We start from the raw sequence: 25,669 nt of genomic DNA on the forward strand, positions 1-25,669 counted from the left end.
GGCTGGCTGGCATGGCACCCTGATGGGAGTGCCATGTCGACTTACTCGTTTTGTTCTCACTAGCACACACAAGCTGGCAAGCAGTGTGTCTGTGCTGAGTGAGGGGTCTCCAGGGTGGCATAAGACATGCTGCAGCCCTTAGAGACCTTCCTTGGCATCAGGGCCCTTGGTACCAGGGGTACCATTTACAAGGGACTTATCTGGATGCCAGGGTGTGCCAATTGTGGATACAAAAGTACAGGTTAGGGAAAGAACACTGGTGCTGGGGCCTGGTTAGCAGGCCTCAGCACACTTTCAATTCAAAACATAGCATCAGCAAAGGCAAAAAGTCAGGGGGTAACCATGCCAAGGAGGCATTTCCTTACACAAGGCCCAAGGATGAGAGCACAACAATCCTTCAAGCGCTCGAGTCTGCCTTGTCTCAAAAGAGACGGGTGCCATCAAAGGGCATGTCCATTAAAGTAGCCTGGACATCCTCTGAAATGCCAGACGCATCAGGGCCACTGTCAACAAAACTGCTCTGCCCAGTGAGTTGGTGGTGTCCAGTTGGCGCCTCATGGCCACTGTCAACAAAATCATTCTGCCCAGTGCGTTGGTGGTGTCCAGTCCACAACAGATAGTGAACTTTGTGGGGCTTCTCCCATCGGCAACTGCCTGAGAGAGTACAGCCTGGGCCTCTTCTGGGACCTGTGGCAGGATTTGTGCAATCGCATCCCACAGCATGTGGGAATAACAGTTCAAAAGGAATGTGGTATTCACAGACCGCAATGCTAGGCTGGAGGAAAAAAATAATAATTCATAATTCTATCCAACCTTTTGGATTCCCTATCCAGGGGTGCGGAAGGGAAAGTGCCCTGGGTAGTGGAGGCTTGGATGACCAAGCTCTTTATTCTGCACAGGTAACAGCAGCAAGTTAACACAGGTCATAAGGATAGCCGCAGGCAGAGGTCCTTTTCTGGTATGCAGATTGTTATCAAAGCTCTGTAGTATCCAATGTTTGAGTTAAGTCTCTTCTCCCCCTGTATTCAGGTGCTGTGATAGGTCACCTAACAATTCAAACGTATTAAGGCAAGGGCAAAGGGGGAATTCGTCAGGGCCTGCACTTTCTAATGGGGCCTTTCTCTCTATTTGATCTCTATTTTTTTTTTCTTTAGCTAAAAACTCAGCCTACTACCACTACCGACCGGATTTCTATCCTGTGTCAACAACGGTTTTTGGGATCCTGCAGCAGACATATTTCACCTGTCATTGCGTGGCAACGTTAAAATTTAACATATATCTCAGTGTTGTTTGGCATAATGCAGGCTTGAATTAGCAGGAAATGGGTATTGAAATACAAATTTATTCTGTACACAAGCCCTCATAATATGCCTTGCCCAGGTGCCCTCAAAATCCTTAAGATGACACTGTATCAACTGTGATATGCTCCGGGTTTTATCTGGTAGTTAAAACTGATTTGGCCTGCATCTTCCTACTCCATGAACTGGATACAAAGGGAAGATGGACTTCTTCGTAACCTAAGGAATTGTCTGAACTTAAAAAAAGAAACCCTCAAATAGTCCCTACGTTCACAAATTGGCCACAAGCGTAGGGTAAAGTTTAGCACCCTTGAACCAGGACCTTGCCCATCATTTGAACTTCAATGGTACTCTGTTCACCAGTGCAGAGCAAACATGCTGTCTGAAGCTGGCCTTGGGCTGGACCAATCTTTTCTGAAGCTCTAGTACTGTGACCAACATGGAGGAGCGTTTACCTACCTGCTTGAAGATGAACAGTTTGCACAATTCCACAGAATACTGAGTGGAAGTCCCAATGGTTCCTCTAATCCTTTTAGCATGCATGGAGCACAGAGAGCAGTGATTAGACAAACAAGCTATTGCACTTGAGTAGAGTGGGCGGTGGTGTGAAGGGTTAGTTTGAGAAGAGTATGTAGAGGCCTAAGTCAAGATTATCAAAATCAGTTAAAGAAAAGCAATCAAGTTTTTTGTAGCATCAATCAGCATTCCAGTTGTACAGTCAGAACTCAAATCCAGGGCACTATGCAGTTTGTGCTTTGTTGGTTCCGTTTTGTGCAATATGCTGAAAGGGAGGCCTGAAAAAATGAGTTCTGGTACTAAGTGGTGGTTTCATTTCAGCCCACTAATGATCAGTTAATCATTCACTGTGATTGTATCTCTTCTCTGCATCTTTAACTGAGCATATTTATCAAATATGTTCACTTCATAATACATTCTGCTTGAGTGTACCTACCGTATTATTGCAGCTAACTTTCAAAGCAGGACGGGATTGAGTTATATTGGGGAGCATCCCAAACATGGAGCGTCTCTTTTAAAGGTCCCATGTCTTCAATCCTACCATTCCTCCTAGTGAGACAAAAACCTAACAAATATGCACTTTGTAGAGGTTGCCTAGCAGAAAGAAGTGTTTCAAGAGGCCCTTTAGCATGAACACAGTTAAAGGTGAAAGGTAAGACACGTTTGAGGAAGTACTTGGGATGTGCATCATAAATGAGGCACACCTTTTATTAGAAGATGCTATGTGTGTTTCTGCAGAAGGCAACATTGTGCTTTCAGCACATTCCATTTCACTCATCAGTTAAAAGGACAAGGTAAAAAATACTGCATTCCTGTACTTCCATCGAAGAAAATTATTTGTTTAAGGAAATGATCACCTCCAAGGTGTTGGACTGATGCTGCTGGTTTTCAACTCACAGAGCACTAAGGCCTGCTAATCAGACCTTCGTGCCTGTGCCCTTATCCTTAAACAGGTATGACAAACTAGCTCATACCCAACCGGCTAAGCCAAATTATCTGGAATTCCCTAATAAATGGTGGCCAGGACATGCAAGACAGAGGGTCACCCCCAGTGCGTGCAGCACTGGTTGTTCCGTAATTGGCGTGGCACAAGTAAAACAAGCGACCCAGCCTGTCATTTGCAGGCTGGAAGAGTAGTTCAAACTGCTAGTCTGAGTTTGCAATTAAAAGTAATAGCCATGCCAGACTTTCCCTTGGTGTAAGTGTAAGTCAACACTATGGCAGGCCTACCGAGTCCTAATGAAGGGTTCAACATAAATCAAGGGTATAACATGTATCTTAAATGTTCTGATAGTAAAAATGCAAAAGTGCTGTTTTTACTGTGAAAACCGTAGGTCGCCTAATTGGTGAATACAGAATTACAAGTTGACCCATCAGCTGTGCTAACTCTGGACCGATACATAGTGGGCCATCCAAAGTATCAAACATAGACCAAATTAATGTACCAATTTACAGTAGGCGATTTTAGCAAAGTTGCCAATTGTTGCCTTTAGTCCTCTGTGCCAATACCAGTTGCACAAGGGAGTCCCGTCACTGAAACTGCTTGCTGCCCTCCTGGAGAGACGTGCTAACAGCTCCCAGGAAAGTATGCAACAGGTCCTGCTCTGGAAGGAGTTGTCACCGCCCTCGTGCTGGAAACCACAAGGGTGTTGGCCCAAAAGGCAAGCTTCAAAGGAGAAGTCACCTTTGAAGGGAAAATGGGTAACACTTGGGAAGAGCGGCTGCTAAACTGCTTCAGGCAGACAGGCTGCATTATGGACAAGAGAGGAGAAACTAGTTGCTAAACTGGTTTTCCGGGCACATGCAGCCCCCTTGGTAGCCACACCACTAGGATGGGCCAGGGAGTGTCACACCCTGTGGGAGGGGTCCTGCGATAATGAAAGTGGGCTGAATGGTGCGTCCTGGGATGCCTAGATGCCACACATTGTGGAAAGTGGGCATAAGGTAGGAGGGAACCTTGCTTCCCACTGGCTACCAACCGCATCCTGCCCTGAGGGCATTTTCTGATCATAAGTAGGTCATCCCTAGCACCCGGAACGGAGATCTCGACAAGACCGAAGAAGAACTGTTCTGCTGCACCACAGCACCAACAAAGAGAGGCTGCAACCTTGGACTGCCACTGTTGCAGCTGGTGACTTGCAAAGGAGAGGTACTGTGCATGCTGTGCCCTCCCTAGAGGAGGTTGTATCCAGAGGCCAGCCAAAGCAAAGAAACGCCAAGGGCCATCTGACTGGCCTCCACTTCACGGCACAGGGACACAACAACAACTGAAGAAGCCTGATGGGGCAAGCTGGTAGCCCGAGTTAGCTGAGCCCGGGAGTGTCGTTGGAGACCAACTGAGGTCCTTGATCCAGCAAGGATTAGCCTGTGACCGCAATACTGGGTGGCTGCTAGTCCTGATAGGACTTCAAGGGACATTGACTGTGACGAGGACCACCTCACCCCCTTCGTGGACCAAGGAGTAGTCGCAACAAGACACCTGTTGACCATTTTACATCCACAGCATCCTTGAGCATCTTCAGAATCCTTCACCCCTTGCATCAGGACCACTTCTATAGGAAAGCCCTGCACAGGATAAAACGCTTGGAACTGACTGAAGACTGCTTCACCTTCTGAGGTATCTATTTCTAAGGACCTTGCTGGTCCCCTTGACTGACTCCCTACTTGAGAAGGTAGCCTCAAACGACCCCAAAACACCTAGCCCAAACAACTCTGTGAAAACATTTCTAAATGTCAAATTTGTTGCATTTGCCATGCTTGTTTGTGGTTGAGTGAAATTATTTAATTTATATACATAGTAAATTTCTTTATCTCCGGAACCTTCTGGTGGCTCTCTTTCATTGTGGTGTCTAAAAATATATAAAAATAAAGTCTATATTTATACATTGGTGTCGGATATCTTTGGTGTCTTGATTTATTTTTCAGGCCTCAAGAAATCTGCCCGCCCACTCGCTATTGAGAGTCAGATTTCATAACGGTGAGCTATTTATAGAGCCTACTGGCCCGTTCGGGCAAACTGACAAATAACAGGTGTTCTGTTCACTCACAAAGTAAATGACAATAAAGATGCCTTTAAATCTTGTTTATATCTTGTCACATTTTCTGTACATTCAGAGACAGAGGTCAAGCTTTTTCCCCCTGATAGCTAATAAGTGAACTGCACAAAATTTCAAATGATATTTCATTAGTTCTGAAAGCAAATTTTTGTGACTCTGTGGTGAAAAAGATTTTTGTAGGATGAAAATGAATTAGGACACTTTCATTGGTGATGTAAAAATGATAAAATGTGTTTTGAAATTGGATTTTAGCAAAAATATGTATGCGCTATATAGTTTTATCAGTAAAACTGCCTGTTAGTGTGAAATGTGCCTTCTGTAAATGACAGTTCATTACCATATCACACTTAAGTAATATATTCATTCAAAGTGAGGTTTTAAATTGGGAGACCACCTGCTCCCCCTCTACAATCCCTTCACCAGCTCTACTGCCCTCACACCAACTATGTCCCATGCTGAAATTACTCTGATCTGATCTGATCCACACCAACATGCTAGCAAACCGTCTAGAAGTCCTCCTTCCTGACCTCATAGACCCTGACCAAGTGGGGTTTATCCATCACAGGTAGGGCCCGGACAACATTCTTTGACTCACCCACCTGGTGGAAAAGGCTTGCAGACAAAACATTTTGGCTTTTCTGCTTTCATGAAATGTGTAGAAAAGCCTTTTTGACAGAATGAGCTGGCATTTCTTACACGCAGTCCTTGACAAAATAGGCCTAGCACCCAACATAATTAGTAGAATCATGGCTTTTTATGGCGCACCTACTTCGACAATTCGGGTTAACGGGCACTCCTCTTAGCCCTTACCCATCTTCAGAGGCACCAGACAAGGATGTCCCCCTTCCCTTCTGCTTTTTGCCTTGGCAGTAGAACCCCTAGCCATACGGCTTCACCAGGCCCCGGACAGAACTGGCATCCTCTTTGGAGCGCGGAACCATAAAGTCCTTTTTCCCCCCCCCCCGCAGATGACCTCCTTCGCGCCCTGACCAATCAGCGTACTTCTCCTCCTGGCTGTGGCACATACACTCCAAGCATTTTGTAGATCTGGCTACAAAATCAACAAGTCCAAATCACAGGCACTTAATCTGACTATCCCCACCCCCACTCCGCCACATCTCCAAAAGACAACCTGATTCCACTGCGCACCACACACTATCAAATATTTAGATATAAATATAACTAATAACTTCTATACATCGACACATTCATACTGGCCCTCCCATTGCAAAAATATACTAGACCACCTTTATAGATGGGAGCCTCTTTACATCTCCTGGCTAGGCCGCATTAATACAGTTAAAATGAGTACTCTCCCCTGGCTACAATACTTATTTCAATCACAAACTTCAGGGAGACCTCCGAACATTTATATGGCAGGGGAAGCGTCCAAAATGCGTTGCATATGCTAACTAGCAAAAACACGGCCTGGCATGTCCCAACCTCCAAGATTATTATTGGGCAACTCATCTTCAATTTATTTTGGAATAGGAGGCCCGGGAGAGCAAAAAACATTGGGTACATATGGACCAGACAGTGGCATGTAGACCACTGTGGGATCTGGCATGGCTCCCAAAACACTCATGCCCCTGTAACGTCTGTATAGCAACACTGACACACACGGTACTGGACATATGGGACAAGCTTGCACTGAATAGAAATCTTATTACGTTCCCCTCCCCGAACACGGGAATCGCTCGTAACCCAGATTTCACACCTGCACTCCTGCAAGACTAACAGATTGGATTAAGAGTGAATGTAGATTAATGCAGGATCTCTACAGGGAAATGCTATTAAACCCCTTTGAGCAATGTAAAAAGAAAACAACACCCTTGCAGTATCTTAAATTGTGTCACTGGGAGCAAAAATCTAACATACACAAGTCAAAATATCTTTCGCTAAAAGTTTAAGCAAGTTTAGTTCATGGGAATCAATGGATGCACCTCCTTAGCACATAGTACCTGCAAAGCATCAAAAACAAAGACTATGCAGGCCACAGGGGAGGTGAGGTGCCAGAAAAGCAAAGCAATATGTTGGTTCCTTACTGCGTAGGGGAGGGGATGTGTTGATTCTTTCCTCGCAAGTGAGACGATGCATCGGTTCCTTACTGGCAGGGGAGGTAATGCGTCAATTCTTTCGGCACAGGAAAGGGGATGTGTTGATTTCCAGACACACAGCCTCGGTTCCTTACTGTAGTGTCGATGAAAAATTGGCACCCAGGGACGATGCGTGGAAAATCCAGACGGGCCATGTTGATGGGACCAAGATGAAACAGACTGCATCGATTCTGCAGCGGAAGACAGGTGCTGCATTGATTCTTCTGGAGTGTTGATGCATGGATTTTCTCCTTCAGATCACCAGCTTAAACTTCCAAGGTCCAGTGACTGTTGTTGGCACTACTTGGCAAGTTAGGACTCAGCAGAAGCCCAGGCACTGGCAGATGAAGTCTTTGATGGCCCCAAGACTTCTTAACAGGAGGCAAGCTCAGTCCAAGCCCTTGAAGAACCTTTGGAAGCAGGATGTAGAAAGCCAAGTCCAGTACTTTCACTCACAGGACAGAAGCAGCAAGCAGTAGCCAGCACAACAAAGCAGCAGGCAGAGTGGCCTTGCTGGGAAAATGTCCTCAGTCCAGAAGGAGTCTATGTGGTGTCAAAGGTCCAGTACGTATACCCATTTCTGTCTTTGAAGTAGGCAAACTTCAAAGAGCAGTCTTTGTAGTGTACACAACCCTGCCTTTCCCTGTCCTGGCCGCAGACACACTCCAGGGGGTTGGAGACTGCTTTGTGTGAGGACTGTCTAGCTCAGGAAGGCCAACAGTTGATGGGCCACCAGGAGATGCAGATCACACCTCATCTCCCTTTGTGTGACAGTCCAGAGTGAATGCACTAACAACCCAACTGTCATCCTGATGTAGACATGTATTCAGCAGACAGGCAGAGGCACAGAATGGTTAAGCAAGAAAATGCCCACTTTCCAAAAGTGGCACTGTCAAACTTACATTCCAAAAACTAACCATCAAAATATGTATTTTTTAAATTGTCAGTTCGATGACCCCAAACTCCACACCTCTATCTGCTCTCAATGGGAAATTACACTTAGAAGATATTTCAAGACAATCCCCATGTTATCCTATGGTAAAAATAGGCCTTGCCACAGTGAAAACCGAATTTAGCAGTATTTCACTATCAGGACATGTAAAACACACCAGCACATGTCCTACCTTTTAAATACACTGCCCATGGGGTCTACCTTAGGGGGTGACTTGCAGGTAGTAAAAGGGAACGTTTGCGCCTGCCAAGTGGATGCACTTGTGAGGTCGACATAGCAGTTTAGAACTGCACACAGGGACACTGAAATGGCAGGCTTGAGACGTTTGCATGGCTAATCATGTGGGTGGCAAAATCAGTGCTGCAGGCCCAGTAGCAGCATTTTACAGGACCTGGGCACACCTGGTGCACTATACTAGGAGCTTACTAGTAAATCTAATATGCCAATCATGGATAAACCAATCACCAATGCAATTTAGCCAGACAGGGAGCATATGCAATTTAGCACTGGTTAGCATTGGTAAAGTGCCCTGAGTCCTAAAGCCAACAAAAACAGGTCAGAAGAAACAGGAGGAAGAAAGCAAGACATTTGGGGCTAAATCCTGCAAAAAGGGCCAGGTCTAACACACCCCATTTCCTCACAATTTGCCTTTGAAAACTATTCTGAATACGATCTGCCAAATATAGATCTAGATTCCATTTTTGTCAGTGTATTAAAATTTCAATTTCTAAATAAAAGTTACACAAATTATGCCTCAATTTTCCTCACATTACAAAGGTTGCAGCATAATTACCACCCTTTTATCTCAATCTCACTCACTTTTTTGAAGCCTACAATAAAGGAGAGCAATGACATTTGAGATGAAGCCTTATGGTATTCAGGAAATTCATGAAATGGCTAATAATTGCCATTTGTCCATTGTAGGAAGTTGGCTCTGTATGTGCTATTTCAAAGTAAGGAATAGCATGCACAGAGTCCAAGGGTTCCCCTTAGAGGTAAGATAGTGGCAAAAAGAGATAATACTAATGCTCTATTTTGGGGTAGTGTGGTCGAGCAGTAGGCTTATCCAAGGAGTAGTGTTAAGCATTTGTTGTACATACACATAGACAATAAATGAGGTACACACACTCAGAGACAAATCCAGCCAATAGGTTTTTGTATAGAAAAATATCTTTTCTTAGTTTATTTTAAGAACCACAGGTTCAAATTCTACATGTAATATCTCATTCGAAAGGTATTGCAGGTAAGTACTTTAGGAACTTCAAATCATCAAAATTGCATGTATACTTTTCAAGTTATTCACAAATAGCTGTTTTGAAAGTGGACACTTAGTGCAATTTTCACAGTTCCTAGGGGAGGTAAGTATTTGTTAGGTTAACCAGGTAAGTAAGACACTTACAGGGCTTAGTTCTTGGTCCAAGGTAGCCCACCGTTGGGGGTTCAGAGCAACCCCAAAGTCACCACACCAGCAGCTCAGGGCCGGTCAGGTGCAGAGTTCAAAGTGGTGCCCAAAACACATAGGCTAGAATGGAGAGAAGGGGGTGCCCCGGTTCCGGTCTGCTTGCAGGTAAGTACCCGCGTCTTCGGAGGGCAGACCAGGGGGGTTTTGTAGGGCACTGGGGGGGGGACAGGTCCACACAGAAATTTCACCCTCAGCGGCGCGGGGGCGGCCGGGTGCAGTGTAGAAACAAGCGTCGGGTTCGCAATGTTAGTCTATGAGAGATCTCGGGATCTCTTCAGCGCTGCAGGCAGGCAAGGGGGGGATTCCTCGGGGAAACCTCCACTTGGGCAAGGGAGAGGGACTCCTGGGGGTCACTTCTCCAGTGAAAGTCCGGTCCTTCAGGTCCTGGGGGCTGCGGGTGCAGGGTCTCTCCCAGGCGTCGGGACTTTGGATTCAAAGAGTCGCGGTCAGGGGAAGCCTCGGGATTCCCTCTGCAGGCGGCGCTGTGGGGGCTCAGGGGGGACAGGTTTTGGTACTCACAGTATCAGAGTAGTCCTGGGGTCCCTCCTGAGGTGTCGGATCTCCACCAGCCGAGTCGGGGTCGCCGGGTGCAGTGTTGCAAGTCTCACGCTTCTTGCGGGGAGCTTGCAGGGTTCTTTAAAGCTGCTGGAAACAAAGTTGCAGCTTTTCTTGGAGCAGGTCCGCTGTCCTCGGGAGTTCCTTGTCTTTTCGAAGCAGGGGCAGTCCTCAGAGGATGTCGAGGTCGCTGGTCCCTTTGGAAGGCGTCGCTGGAGCAGGATCTTTGGAAGGCAGGAGACAGGCCGGTGAGTTTCTGGAGCCAAGGCAGTTGTCGTCTTCTGGTCTTCCGCTGCAGGGGTTTTCAGCTGGGCAGTCCTTCTTCTTGTAGTTGCAGGAATCTAATTTTCTAGGGTTCAGGGTAGCCCTTAAATACTAAATTTAAGGGCGTGTTTAGGTCTGGGGGGTTAGTAGCCAATGGCTACTAGCCCTGAGGGTGGATACACCCTCTTTGTGCCTCCTCCCAAGGGGAGGGGGTCACAATCCTAACCCTATTGGGGGAATCCTCCATCTGCAAGATGGAGGATTTCTAAAAGTTAGAGTCACCTCAGCTCAGGACACCTTAGGGGCTGTCCTGACTGGCCAGTGACTCCTCCTTGTTATTCTCATTATTTTCTCCGGCCTTGCCGCCAAAAGTGGGGCCTGGCCGGAGGGGGCGGGCAACTCCACTAGCTGGAGTGTCCTGCTGGGTTGGCACAAAGGAGGTGAGCCTTTGAGGCTCACCGCCAGGTGTGACAATTCCTGCCTGGGGGAGGTGTTAGCATCTCCACCCAGTGCAGGCTTTGTTACTGGCCTCAGAGTGACAAAGGCACTCTCCCCATGGGGCCAGCAACATGTCTCGGTTTGTGGCAGGCTGCTAAAACTAGTCAGCCTACACAGATAGTCGGTTAAGTTTCAGGGGGCACCTCTAAGGTGCCCTCTGGGGTGTATTTTACAATAAAATGTACACTGGCATCAGTGTGCATTTATTGTGCTGAGAAGTTTGATACCAAACTTCCCAGTTTTCAGTGTAGCCATTATGGTGCTGTGGAGTTCGTGTTTGACAGACTCCCAGACCATATACTCTTATGGCTACCCTGCACTTACAATGTCTAAGGTTTTGTTTAGACACTGTAGGGGTACCATGCTCATGCACTGGTACCCTCACCTATGGTATAGTGCACCCTGCCTTAGGGCTGTAAGGCCTGCTAGAGGGGTGTCTTACCTATACTGCATAGGCAGTGAGAGGCTGGCATGGCACCCTGAGGGGAGTGCCATGTCGACTTACTCGTTTTGTCCTCACTAGCACACACAAGCTGGCAAGCAGTGTGTCTGTGCTGAGTGAGAGGTCTCCAGGGTGGCATAAGACATGCTGCAGCCCTTAGAGACCTTCCTTGGCATCAGGGCCCTTGGTACTAGAAGTACCAGTTACAAGGGACTTATCTGGATGCCAGGGTCTGCCAATTGTGGATACAAAAGTACAGGTTAGGGAAAGAACACTGGTGCTGGGGCCTGGTTAGCAGGCCTCAGCACACTTTCAATTGTAAACATAGCATCAGCAAAGGCAAAAAGTCAGGGGGCAACCATGCCAAGGAGGCATTTCCTTACACAACCCCCCCCCAAACGAAAGAGGATGAGACTAACCTTTCCCAAGAGAGTCTTCATTTTCTAAGTGGAAGAACCTGGAAATGCCATCTGCATTGGCATGGGCAGTCCCAGGTCTGTGTTCCACTATGAAGTCCATTCCCTGTAGGGAGATGGACCACCTCAACAGTTTAGGATTTTCACCTTTCATTTGCATCAGCCATTTGAGAGGTCTGTGGTCAGTTTGAACTAGGAAGTGAGTCCCAAAGAGGTATGGTCTCAGCTTCTTCAGGGACCAAACCACAGCAAAGGCCTCCCTCTCAATGGCACTCCAACGCTGCTCCCTGGGGAGTAACCTCCTGCTAATGAAAGCAACAGGCTGGTCAAGGCCATCATCATTTGTTTGGGACAAAACTGCCCCTATCCCATGTTCAGAGGCATCAGTCTGCACAATGAACTGCTTAGAATAATCTGGAGCTTTTAGAACTGGTGCTGAGCACATTGCCTGTTTCAGGGTGTCAAAGGCCTGTTGGCATTCCACAGTCCAGTTCACTTTCTTGGGCATTTTCTTGGAGGTGAGTTCAGTGAGGGCTGTCACAATGGATCCATATCCCTTCACAAACCTCCTGTAATACCCAGTCAAGCCAAGGAATGCCCTGACTTGAGTCTGGGTTTTTGGAGCTACCCAGTCCAGAATAGTCTGGATCTTGGGTTGGAGTGGCTGAACTTGGCCTCCACCTACAAGGTGTCCCAAGTAAACCACAGTTCCCTGCCCTATCTGGCATTTGGATGCCTTGATAGAGAGGCCTGCAGATTGCAGAGCCTTCAAAACCTTCCTCAGGTGGACCAGGTGATCCTGCCAGGTGGAGCTAAAGACAGCAATATCATCAAGATAAGCTGTGCTAAAGGACTCCAAGCCAGCAAGGACTTGATTCACCAACCTTTGGAAGGTGGCAGGGGCATTCTTTAAACCAAAGGGCATAACAGTAAACTGATAATGCCCATCAGGTGTGGAGAATGCTGTTTTCTCTTTTGCTCCAGGTGCCATTTTTATTTGCCAGTACCCTGCTGTCAAGTCAAAGGTACTTAGGAATTTGGCAGCACCTAATTTGTCTATGAGCTCATCAGCTCTTGGAATTGGATGAGCATCTGTCTTGGTGACAGAATTGAGCCCTCTGTAGTCCACACAAAACCTCATCTCTTTTTTTCCATCTTTGGTGTGAGGTTTGGGGACTAAGACCACTGGGCTAGCCCAGGGGCTGTCAGAGCGCTCAATTACTCCCAATTCCAGCATCTTGTGGACTTCCACCTTGATGCTTTCCTTAACATGGTCAGACTGTCTAAAGATTTTGTTTTTGACAGGCATGCTGTCTCCTGTGTCCACATCATGGGTACACAGGTGTGTCTGACCAGGGGTTAAGGAGAAGAGTTCAGGAAACTGTTGTAGGACTCTCCTACAATCAGCTTGCTGTTGGCCAGAGAGGGCGTCTGAGTAGATCACTCCATCTACTGTGCCATCTTTTGGGTCTGATGACAGAAGATCAGGGAGAGGTTCACTCTCTGCCTCCTGATCCTCATCTGTTACCATCAACAGATTGACATCAGCCCTGTCATGGAAGAGCTTAAGGCGGTTCACATGGATCACCCTCTTGGGGCTCCTGCTTGTGCCCAGGTCCACCAGGTAGGTGACCTGACTCTTCCTTTCTAGTACTGGGTAAGGGCCACTCCATTTGTCCTGGAGTGCCCTGGGAGCCACAGGCTCCAGAACCCAGACTTTCTGCCCTGGTTGGAACTCAACCAGTGCAGCCTTTTGGTCATACCAAAACTTCTGGAGTTGTTGGCTAGCCTCAAGGTCTTTGGTTGCCTTTTCCATGTACTCTGCCATTCTAGAGCGAAGGCCAAGTACATAGTCCACTATGTCTTGCTTAGGCTCATGGAGAGGTCTCTCCCAGCCTTCTTTAACAAGAGCAAGTGGTCCTCTTACAGGATGACCAAACAGAAGTTCAAAGGGTGAGAATCCTACTCCCTTCTGTGGCACCTCTCTGTAAGCGAAAAGCAGACATGGCAAGAGGACATCCCATCTCCTTTTGAGTTTTTCTGGGAGCCCCATGATCATGCCTTTTAATGTCTTGTTGAATCTCTCAACCAAGCCATTAGTTTGGGGATGGTATGGTGTAGTGAATTTATAAGTCACTCCACACTCATTCCACATGTGCTTTAGGTATGCTGACATGAAGTTGGTACCTCTGTCAGACACCACCTCCTTAGGGAAACCCACTCTGGTAAAGATACCAATGAGGGCCTTGGCTACTGCAGGGGCAGTAGTCGACCTAAGGGGAATAGCTTCAGGATACCTGGTAGCATGATCCACTACTACCAGGATATACATATTTCCTGAGGCTGTGGGAGGTTCTAGTGGACCAACTATGTCCACACCCACTCTTTCAAAGGGAACCCCCACCACTGGAAGTGGAATGAGGGGGGCCTTTGGATGCCCACCTGTCTTACCACTGGCTTGACAGGTGGGGCAGGAGAGGCAAAACTCCTTAACCATGTTGGACATATTGGGCCAGTAGAAGTGGTTGACTAACCTCTCCCACGTCTTGGTTTGTCCCAAATGTCCAGCAAGGGGAATGTCATGGGCCAATGTTAGGATGAACTTCCTGAACAGCTGAGGCACTACCACTCTCCTAGTGGCACCAGGTTTGGGGTCTCTGGCCTCAGTGTACAGGAGTCCATCTTCCCAATAGACCCTATGCGTTCCATTTTTCTTGCCTTTGGACTCTTCAGCAGCTTGCTGCCTAAGGCCTTCAAGAGAGGGACAGGTTTCTTGTCCCTTACACAGCTCCTCCCTTGAGGGTCCCCCTGGGCCTAAGAGCTCAACCTGATAAGGTTCAAGCTCCAAAGGCTCAGTTCCCTCAGAGGGCAGAACTTCTTCCTGAGAAGAGAGGTTCCCTTTCTTTTGCTGTGTTGTAGTTGGTTTCCCAACTGACTTTCCTGTTCTCTTGGTAGGCTGGGCCATTCTTCCAGACTCCAGCTCTACTTGTTCACCCTGTGCCTTGCACTGTGCTCTTGTTTTCACACACACCAGTTCAGGGATACCCAGCATTGCTGCATGGGTTTTTAGTTCTACCTCAGCCCATGCTGAGGACTCCAGGTCATTTCCAAGCAGACAGTCCACTGGGATATTTGAGGAGACCACCACCTGTTTCAGGCCATTGACCCCTCCCCATTCTAAAGTAACCATTGCCATGGGATGTACTTTTCTCTGATTGTCAGCGTTGGTGACTGTGTAAGTTTTTCCAGTCAGGTATTGGCCAGGGGAAACCAGTTTCTCTGTCACCATGGTGACACTGGCACCTGTATCCCTCAGGCCCTCTATTCTAGTCCCATTAATTAAGAGTTGCTGTCTGTATTTTTGCATGTTAGGCGGCCAGACAGCTAGTGTGGCTAAATCCACCCCACCCTCAGAAACTAGAGTAGCTTCAGTGTGGACCCTGATTTGCTCTGGGCACACTGTTGATCCCACTTGGAGACTAGCCATACCAGTGTTACCTGGATGGGAGTTTGGAGTGGAACCTTTCTTGGGACAGGCCTTGTCTCCAGTTTGGTGTCCATGCTGTTTACAGCTATGACACCAGGCCTTTTTGGGATCAAAGTTTTTACCCTTGTACCCATTGTTTTGTGAAGAGGCTCTGGGCCCACCCTCCTGTGCAGGTTTTTGGGGGCCTGTAGAAGACTCTTTACTATTTTTAGTTTTGGCTGTCTCATCACCCTTCCCCTGGGGAGTCTTTGTGACCCCTTTCTTTTGGTCACCCCCTGTTGAAGTCTTGGACACCCTTGTCTTGACCCAATGGTCCGCCTTCTTTCCCAATTCTTGGGGAGAAATTGGTCCTAGGTCTACCAGATGCTGATGCAGTTTATCATTGAAACAATTACTTAACAGGTGTTCTTTCACAAATAAATTGTACAGCCCATCATAATTACTTACACCACTGCCTTGAATCCAACCATCTAGTGTTTTCACTGAGTAGTCAACAAAGTCAACCCAGGTCTGGCTCGAGGATTTTTGAGCCCCCCTGAACCTAATCCTGTACTCCTCAGTGGAGAATCCAAAGCCCTCAATCAGGGTACCCTTCATGAGGTCATAAGATTCTGCATCTTTTCCAGAGAGTGTGAGGAGTCTATCCCTACACTTTCCAGTGAACATTTCCCAAAGGAGAGCACCCCAGTGAGATCTGTTCACTTTTCTGGTTACACAAGCCCTCTCAAAAGCTGTGAACCATTTGGTGATGTCATCACCATCTTCATATTTTGTCACAATCCCTTTGGGGATTTTTAACATGTCAGGAGAATCTCTGACCCTATTTATATTGCTGCCACCATTGATGGGTCCTAGGCCCATCTCTTGTCTTTCCCTTTCTATGGCTAGGAGCTGTCTCTCTAAAGCCAATCTTTTGGCCATCCTGGCTAACAGGAGGTCATCTTCACTGAGAGCATCCTCAGTGATTTCAGAAATGTGGGACCCTCCTGTGAGGGACTCACTATTTCTGACTAACACAGTTGGAGACAGGACTTGAGGGGTCCTGTTCTCCCTATTTAGGACTGGAGGAGGGACATTGGCCTCCAAGTCACTAATTTCTTCCTCTGTGAGGTCATCATCAGAGGGGTTGGCTTTTTCAAACTCTGCCAACAGCTCCTGGAGCTGAATTTTGGTAGGTCTGGAGCCAATGGTTATTTTTTTGATATTACAGAGAGACCTTAGCTCCCTCATCTTAAGATGGAGGTAAGGTGTGGTGTCGAGTTCCACCACCTGCATCTCTGTATCAGACATTATTCTGCTAAGAGTTGGAATACTTTTTTAAGAATCTAAAACTGTTTCTAGAATCTAATTCAAACTTTTAACAAACTTTTAAACTCTAAAAGACAATGCTAAACAGGGACTTAACACACAAGGCCCTAGCAGGACTTTTAAGAATTTAGAAAAATTTCAAATTGCAAAAATGCATTTCTAATGACAATTTTGGAATTTGTCGTGTGATCAGGTATTGGCTGAGTAGTCCAGCAAATGCAAAGTCTTGTACCCCACCGCTGATCCACCAATGTAGGAAGTTGGCTCTGTATGTGCTATTTCAAAGTAAGGAATAGCATGCACAGAGTCCAAGGGTTCCCCTTAGAGGTAAGATAGTGGCAAAAAGAGATAATACTAATGCTCTATTTTGGGGTAGTGTGGTCGAGCAGTAGGCTTATCCAAGGAGTAGTGTTAAGCATTTGTTGTACATACACATAGACAATAAATGAGGTACACACACTCAGAGACAAATCCAGCCAATAGGTTTTTGTATAGAAAAATATCTTTTCTTAGTTTATTTTAAGAACCACAGGTTCAAATTTTACATGTAATATCTCATTCGAAAGGTATTGCAGGTAAGTACTTTAGGAACTTCAAATCATCAAAATTGCATGTATACTTTTCAAGTTATTCACAAATAGCTGTTTTGAAAGTGGACACTTAGTGCAATTTTCACAGTTCCTAGGGGAGGTAAGTATTTGTTAGGTTAACCAGGTAAGTAAGACACTTACAGGGCTTAGTTCTTGGTCCAAGGTAGCCCACCGTTGGGGGTTCAGAGCAACCCCAAAGTCACCACACCAGCAGCTCAGGGCCGGTCAGGTGCAGAGTTCAAAGTGGTGCCCAAAACACATAGGCTAGAATGGAGAGAAGGGGGTGCCCCGGTTCCGGTCTGCTTGCAGGTAAGTACCCGCGTCTTCGGAGGGCAGACCAGGGGGGTTTTGTAGGGCACTGGGGGGGACACAGGTCCACACAGAAATTTCACCCTCAGCGGCGCGGGGGCGGCCGGGTGCAGTGTAGAAACAAGCGTCGGGTTCGCAATGTTAGTCTATGAGAGATCTCGGGATCTCTTCAGCGCTGCAGGCAGGCAAGGGGGGGATTCCTCGGGGAAACCTCCACTTGGGCAAGGGAGAGGGACTCCTGGGGGTCACTTCTCCAGTGAAAGTCCGGTCCTTCAGGTCCTGGGGGCTGCGGGTGCAGGGTCTCTCCCAGGCGTCGGGACTTTGGATTCAAAGAGTCGCGGTCAGGGGAAGCCTCGGGATTCCCTCTGCAGGCGGCGCTGTGGGGGCTCAGGGGGGACAGGTTTTGGTACTCACAGTATCAGAGTAGTCCTGGGGTCCCTCCTGAGGTGTCGGATCTCCACCAGCCGAGTCGGGGTCGCCGGGTGCAGTGTTGCAAGTCTCACGCTTCTTGCGGGGAGCTTGCAGGGTTCTTTAAAGCTGCTGGAAACAAAGTTGCAGCTTTTCTTGGAGCAGGTCCGCTGTCCTCGGGAGTTCCTTGTCTTTTCGAAGCAGGGGCAGTCCTCAGAGGATGTCGAGGTCGCTGGTCCCTTTGGAAGGCGTCGCTGGAGCAGGATCTTTGGAAGGCAGGAGACAGGCCGGTGAGTTTCTGGAGCCAAGGCAGTTGTCGTCTTCTGGTCTTCCGCTGCAGGGGTTTTCAGCTGGGCAGTCCTTCTTCTTGTAGTTGCAGGAATCTAATTTTCTAGGGTTCAGGGTAGCCCTTAAATACTAAATTTAAGGGCGTGTTTAGGTCTGGGGGGTTAGTAGCCAATGGCTACTAGCCCTGAGGGTGGATACACCCTCTTTGTGCCTCCTCCCAAGGGGAGGGGGTCACAATCCTAACCCTATTGGGGGAATCCTCCATCTGCAAGATGGAGGATTTCTAAAAGTTAGAGTCACCTCAGCTCAGGACACCTTAGGGGCTGTCCTGACTGGCCAGTGACTCCTCCTTGTTATTCTCATTATTTTCTCCGGCCTTGCCGCCAAAAGTGGGGCCTGGCCGGAGGGGGCGGGCAACTCCACTAGCTGGAGTGTCCTGCTGGGTTGGCACAAAGGAGGTGAGCCTTTGAGGCTCACCGCCAGGTGTGACAATTCCTGCCTGGGGGAGGTGTTAGCATCTCCACCCAGTGCAGGCTTTGTTACTGGCCTCAGAGTGACAAAGGCACTCTCCCCATGGGGCCAGCAACATGTCTCGGTTTGTGGCAGGCTGCTAAAACTAGTCAGCCTACACAGATAGTCGGTTAAGTTTCAGGGGGCACCTCTAAGGTGCCCTCTGGGGTGTATTTTACAATAAAATGTACACTGGCATCAGTGTGCATTTATTGTGCTGAGAAGTTTGATACCAAACTTCCCAGTTTTCAGTGTAGCCATTATGGTGCTGTGTAGTTCGTGTTTGACAGACTCCCAGACCATATACTCTTATGGCTACCCTGCACTTACAATGTCTAAGGTTTTGTTTAGACACTGTAGGGGTACCATGCTCATGCACTGGTACCCTCACCTATGGTATAGTGCACCCTGCCTTAGGGCTGTAAGGCCTGCTAGAGGGGTGTCTTACCTATACTGCATAGGCAGTGAGAGGCTGGCATGGCACCCTGAGGGGAGTGCCATGTCGACTTACTCGTTTTGTCCTCACTAGCACACACAAGCTGGCAAGCAGTGTGTCTGTGCTGAGTGAGAGGTCTCCAGGGTGGCATAAGACATGCTGCAGCCCTTAGAGACCTTCCTTGGCATCAGGGCCCTTGGTACTAGAAGTACCAGTTACAAGGGACTTATCTGGATGCCAGGGTCTGCCAATTGTGGATACAAAAGTACAGGTTAGGGAAAGAACACTGGTGCTGGGGCCTGGTTAGCAGGCCTCAGCACACTTTCAATTGTAAACATAGCATCAGCAAAGGCAAAAAGTCAGGGGGCAACCATGCCAAGGAGGCATTTCCTTACATCCATGCAGCAATGTTATATATTGTATAGGTCTTCACAGTCACAAGTGGGTCCTGTGTGGATACTAAGCCCCTTAAACCCCTGCCCTCCTCCAGCCACTTCCGAATTCATCAAGTAGCAACATGTTGGCTGCAAGTGGCTTGTTGCCATGAGTACACAAAGTACTGTACATAAAACTCAGTAACAAGACTAAAGATTCTGGCTTCTGACTTCCCAGACTGCCTGCACATAGAACGTACCCCTTTGTGTCCCCGACTTGACTTTTGGGAGAAGGCAGTGTGGTGTGAGAAATTCCATCCCAAACACAGCTCATTGGCACCTTGACCTACATAAACAGTATCTACTAAAAGGAACGATGCACAGGGAGCAATGCAACGAAGACATGCAAAGTGTAATAGTAGAGGCTGGTACAATGTTGGTCAGGGAGGCTGAGGTAGTCCCTTTAATACACTACAAAAGAGATCTTCAGTTTTCCCTATGGGTGGACCAATTATTCTTAATTATCCTTTACGCTTATTTGCGCTAGTGCACACATGGTAGTTAAAAAAATTAACATTAAAACAACTTTACAGGTGTGTATTAATAATGATATGGGGCAAGTTCTTCTTGAAATAGTTTTGCAGTCTAACCCCCCACTTTTTATGCCTATTTCTGATAACTAGTGTACATATTTAGTGTGATTACCTACCTCCTATTGGAGGGTTGATTATCTAGAATTTGGTACTGTGTTAATGTAATAAAGACGGATAAGTTACTTACCTGTAAATCCTAGTTTTCTTCCAGGGGTATCCTCATCAAAGTCAAACACTGAATATTCCCGCCCATGTGCAGGGACCACAGAGCGTATATAAACACATATGTATATGTAAAAGTAATATTTGAGTAGAGAATTTTAATACAGATATATTATATACATGTGTGACCAACAATGCAGTCTATGTTGAGAAACAGGCTAAAAATGCCTTATTTTCTGTGAAGTTTTTCTTTAATTAAACTCTTCAATTAGAGGTAAAGCCTTTCAGCAAGCAAAGAAGAGACCATAGAAAGTAGAAAATTCACTGTTTATGACTATTGAGGAGGATCCCCTGGAAGAGAACCTTATTTTCATAACACTGAGTGTTTTCTTTTGTGTGTGTAAGTGCTGTGTGACTACAGTGGTATTGCATAAGCTTTGTATGTCTCCTAGATAAGCCTTGGCTGCTCATTCACAGCTACTCCAAGGGAGCCTGGCTTCTAGACATTGCCTACAGAACACTAATAGCAGATACCTGGTATAAGGTGTAAGTACACACCAGGCCAGCTTCCTAACTGGTACTAAACTAATGAGGTTAAATCTCTGCCCAATAGGCTTAACGTGTACGAATGACATAATGAAGAAACACTGTCACAAAATATGCTGTGTCCTGTTGCATACATTGCCTTTTTTAATGCATAATTTAGTAAACTCCTTTTTGGCAGCTTAATTCCATTGGCCATGCATCTAATAAAAAATAAACTAGCAATATATTAGATCTAAAGTTCCTCCTAACTGCAAGGTTTGTGCTAGTCGATGCAGAGCACTGTCGGGTGACCCTCAATCAGCAGCCACAATGTTTTAGTTATGTATGGCTCCAGGTGCACAGGGGATATTCTGTACCTTAACTGTAGGTGTTTTTGTTTATTAAAAAAAAATATATATATATCAACTAAAGAGGTGGTAAAGGCAGCCCATTTTCCTTGATTGACCTAGGACATATGGCACCAATGCTATGCCACCACAAGCTTATACTCAAATCACACTCACTTGTTCTGTGCAAGTCAATTAAAATTTTTACACCCCACCACTTTCAAACTCAACAGGTCATCACTGATGAGGTAATGATTTTAGTTACGCAATAAGGAGAGCCCTGTGTATGTCCTGTTATTCAAGTGACCCATGTTACAGGTGTGACAAAACAAGGACAAACACTCAACGTTTGCTGTACATAAATAAGTCAGTGAAAGGATATGGTGAAGGTCAGGAACACTGGTCTTCTGTAAGGGCTGTCCAAGGAAAGTGAAGGCGCGCAACATTAAGCACGCTTTAACCTTGCTCACAACAAGAGAAGGGTGGTAGTGAGTAAGGATAGAAAATGTTTACATTATGTTTTCACCAGCTGCACAGCATGTCAGGGAAAAAGTGACAGAAGGACAAGACCCAATCTCACAGAATGCACAGTTGAAAAGAGGTTGGGTAGATAGGGAGAATCACAGTTGGTGGACTGGGTACTTAAATGAATATAGGAAAGCTGTCAAGATGTACATAATCGTGATGGCAGAGGGGTTACAAAAGTGTGAAACAAGTCAGGAAATCTCCTCATGCAAAGTTTCTGAGGAAGGTTTTAGAGGGGTCCTTATATCCTTCATGACCACCCCAACTCTGCTCAGATTTAAGAAAGTGTAACTCTTAAAAGAACACTACATCTCTGTGCAGTAACAGTACACTTTTGCTCCAAGAAATGAGATACCTGCCCAAGAACCCATTGACTGTATTCGTGTCCCTGGCCCTGTACATCACTCTGCTTTTTTTACTAGGTTCACACTATACAAACAACACTTACACAAGTTAGATAATCTATTTATGTACATAGGCAGCAAGGGAAGAGGAACAGGTTCAAAATGGAACCACAAGGTTTCATTTACTGCAGGTCTGTGAAAAGAGATGAACAGGGAGGACAGGGTGTGGATAGGAGAGATGCACCAATATTGTGCATAGAGTGTAACACAGAAGGGCAGTGGGCAAACAGCACAAACACATGCAAGGCTTGTAACTATTATTTCCCATAAGAAGGGATATACAAAGAGAAGTCCTTGCACCCAACTAATGAAGGGAGATTACAATGGGACAAGACAGTGTTGGTGGTAAGTCACGTGTACCATACTTATGAAAGGGAATTACCTGTGGAGCGACAAAACAGTGATTGAAAAATACTTGTGCATGGTCTCTATGGCAATGAGAACAGAAAGAGACAGTGTGGCAGCAGGACAAGTACACTCACCTTGCTTACAGCCTTTCGTAAAATGTCTTTATAATCCTCCTTGGTGATCTCCTTCCTCTGGTAGTAGGGCTTAATGGCCAGCTTCACTTCCTCAATGGCCCGCTCCTGCGTGTGAAGCTTTTTCAAGTACTGCAAAGGAGGACATAGCATTACAATATACAATGAGTGGTGGTGGATACCATGCATTCATGAGAGCTCTTCTTGTACCAGTGTCCAACTGCTGCACTAGTAAATGAGCCCACAAAATATCACCTAGCTCCTAACACCAGTTTCTTTACCCTTATATCTCTCTGAAGGTGGGGTGGCCTTAGTCTCTCCACTCTTTATGGGCTTCCACTTTGTCATCCCTTTAAAGTCCTACCGCTTGTCCTAGATTCTCTTGAAATATGACCTTGGACGATGCAGTGGTCATACAATGAAAAAACTGGAGATGGTACTCTAAATGAAATTATGCAGAGCACTACTTTTCATTGCTAAAGGCTAACATTAATACGTTTAAGGTCTTGCAATCTTTTCCAATTTCCCTAAAACCCACGGTAATGACCCTGCATGTACTCTTAACGACCTAGTCCATTTTAAAGACAATTTGGAAAATGTTTCAACCTGCATTAGCCTAATGAATTGTCAGTAAAGTATTTTTAATATGACAAGATTAACTAGTTACTTACCTTTGGTAGCATTCTTTCCACTGGATACCCTAACTACAGATTCCTCACTTCAGAAAATTCCTTATGTGTCAGACTGAATCCACAAACTTTTTTTCAACAGTGGTCCCACATGCCACTAGGAAGCATGGAGGTGATGAAGGCGAGACGCATTTCAGCGGCACAAATGCACGCTGAAGTGATAATTATTTTCCTTTCTACGCCCTCAGAGACAGAATGGAAACTATTGTTGGTAGCAGTGTGCTGATCCATATCTTGGGAACTTTTTAGATGTTAAAAAGAGGTCACTTTACATAACAGGAAGGTAGTGAGCAATCGGCACTTAATCCAAAAGAAAAAGCATCTACCGGACACAGCACTGAAGGTAAATACTGGCCCTTCTGATGGATATCTTTAACTGTAGATAGAGGTAGAATAGACACCAAAGCAGTATCTGCACATGGTTAAGGGTCTGTGAGTGTATTAGTGTCTTTCCCGGCCATCAAGTCAGTAGCGCTTCGTGTATGTATGCACTAACACCCAGGTGGCAGCATGGCAGATGTCAAGGACAGGGATTCCACAAACCAATCTTGACCCACAGGCCTATCTACTTCAACTGGGTTCTCTTCTGCATAGCCTTTCCTTTATTCGTCCCAAAGAACCCCACAAAAACGTAATAGTTCACACGATGTCCCTTAGTATGATAAACATAAAATCTTAAAGCTGTTTTGGGGTCCAGCCAAAAAGTCTCTACTCCTCTCTTGAGGGGTGAGGGAGAGGAAAGACTGCAAGCAAATGTTATGGACTGCTCCATATAAAACTGGAGAATGACTTTTGGTAATAATGTTGCTAGAGCCCTCAGCACAGAAAGGCAGTTGAACTGAAAGTGCCTGATGTTCCCTCACACAACACGCTGAGGTAACCGTGAGGAGGAAGACCGTTTTCAGAAGTCAGGCGACTCAGTGAGCAATTATGCATCAGCTCAAAGGCCATATATGAGAAATGTTAAGACTGAGTTATGGTCCCATTGTGGCATTACAAACTGTTTCGGAGGGAACATGTGTGTGAAACTTTATAAATCTCAAAGGCGACTTAAATGAGGAAAGTTATGGTAGACTTTGAAAGGGTGAAAGGGGTGAAAAATATCCTTTAATAGTGCCTAATACAATGCCTTGTTGGGCTAAAGATAACCCAAATACATGGGTGTCCGAAAGCTTTGCTTCTAAGTGGCTAATCCAAGATCCACACAAAGTTACAAATTTGTCCCAGTATAAAGGAATTTTAGGGAAAGGCTTCTGGGCCCATAGAACTTCAGATTCTCCACTGGACAGCCCAAATGTATAACCTGGCATAGCTCAAAAGGAGGATACAAGAGGCTAGAAGGATAAGAAGCTTCAGAGCTTCTCTCAATATGATCCAGGACTGAGACTGAGCCTAAATGTCCTGGACACATTGAAGTGGAGGGAAGGCACAGAACTGCATTGCACGCAAGACTACTCCAATGAATGGAAGCTTCTCCAAAGGAGTCATGTGTGTCTTAGGCTCATTGATAGCAAACACAATGATGCAAAGAGATGTGCTGTCTGGAGGTGTCTGTTTGAGGCGGGCTTGCCTTCAGCAGCCTGTTGTCAAAGTAGGGGGGAGACTGGTATCCCTGCCCTCCAAAGATGGGCCCGACCACTGCCATCACTCTGTGAATATTCAAGGAACAATGGTGAGGCAGATAGGGTGCACAGCAAACTGAAAATGCTCCTAGCCTACCCAGAACCACAAGTAATGTGTGTGGAAATGCAGGATTGGTATTTGTAAATACGTGCCCCGCAAGTACAGGGCCATTCAGTTGGCGGGGTCCAGTGCAGACAGGCTGTAGGCCGATGTGAGCATTCTCAGCTCGTCCTCCAGAGGAAGGTGTTCAGTGGCCAAAGGTCCAAAATCGGCTGAGTCCCCCATCCTTTTTCAGCACATGGAAATAACATGAGTCCCTCTTTTCTTTCCAAATCTGGCACCTTTGGAGAGTATGCTTGCACATCCTGCTCTTCTGAAATTCTCTCTAATGTGGGACTAACATATGACGGGTGTTGCAAAGTCACATTTTTGGGTAGTCACTCCCAGTTTTTCATTTTGATTGGGACTCACCTGCTGGTCATCCTGAACTCCAACACGGGTACACTGCTATCCTGTGTGTCCAATGCATGTGCCCTGACCTCTAAAATATGTCAAAACAGCTTTAAAACTTGATTGTCAGATTTAACTTTCCTAAAAGGCCAAAGTATATGGTGCAAAAATACACCCTTGAAATGTAAGGTTAAACGTAGCTTACGGACTGTAGCACCTACAGCGCCATCCCCTACTGCAGCAGTGAAAACATGGCTTCAAGACTACCATGTGTAGCCAGAAAGCAGAAGTTTTACTCCACCTGCACAGACCAAACAAAATCAGCCTTTTGACAAATAGGAAAATTTGATTTAGTATTTTAAAAGTCACCCCTAAGTGTACCTTGCTGCCCACAAATTAGGGAGCATAATATTTAGGAGTGGAACGTGTAAGTTACATTTGAAATGGCATTTTCCAAGAGTGAAGGAGGTTTGGGACTGAATTTTGGATGCAGAACTGGACTTGGAGCAGTCCAGACGTTGGGTTTTCTTATGCTTGGCAACAAAGTTTCGCCTTGCATTTCCGTATAGCCTTCAGGTTCATCGACATAATGTCTCTGCAGGTCTTT

The 25,669-nt window shown here is 46.3% G+C and overlaps 1 protein-coding gene across 1 annotated transcript in view; it reads right to left on the reverse strand.

The window, feature by feature from the left end:
• Nucleotides 1-25,669, reverse strand: part of SCAF1 (SR-related CTD associated factor 1) — a 210,647-nt gene that overhangs the window by 23,194 nt on the left and 161,784 nt on the right. The window contains exon 10 of the mRNA XM_069200969.1: nt 22,304-22,432. Within this exon, the coding sequence (XP_069057070.1) occupies nt 22,304-22,432 (129 nt within the window). The remainder of the gene's footprint in view (nt 1-22,303; nt 22,433-25,669) is intronic.

This window comes from Pleurodeles waltl, chromosome 7 (genome assembly GCF_031143425.1).
Source record: "Pleurodeles waltl isolate 20211129_DDA chromosome 7, aPleWal1.hap1.20221129, whole genome shotgun sequence".
NCBI lineage: Eukaryota > Metazoa > Chordata > Amphibia > Caudata > Salamandridae > Pleurodeles > Pleurodeles waltl.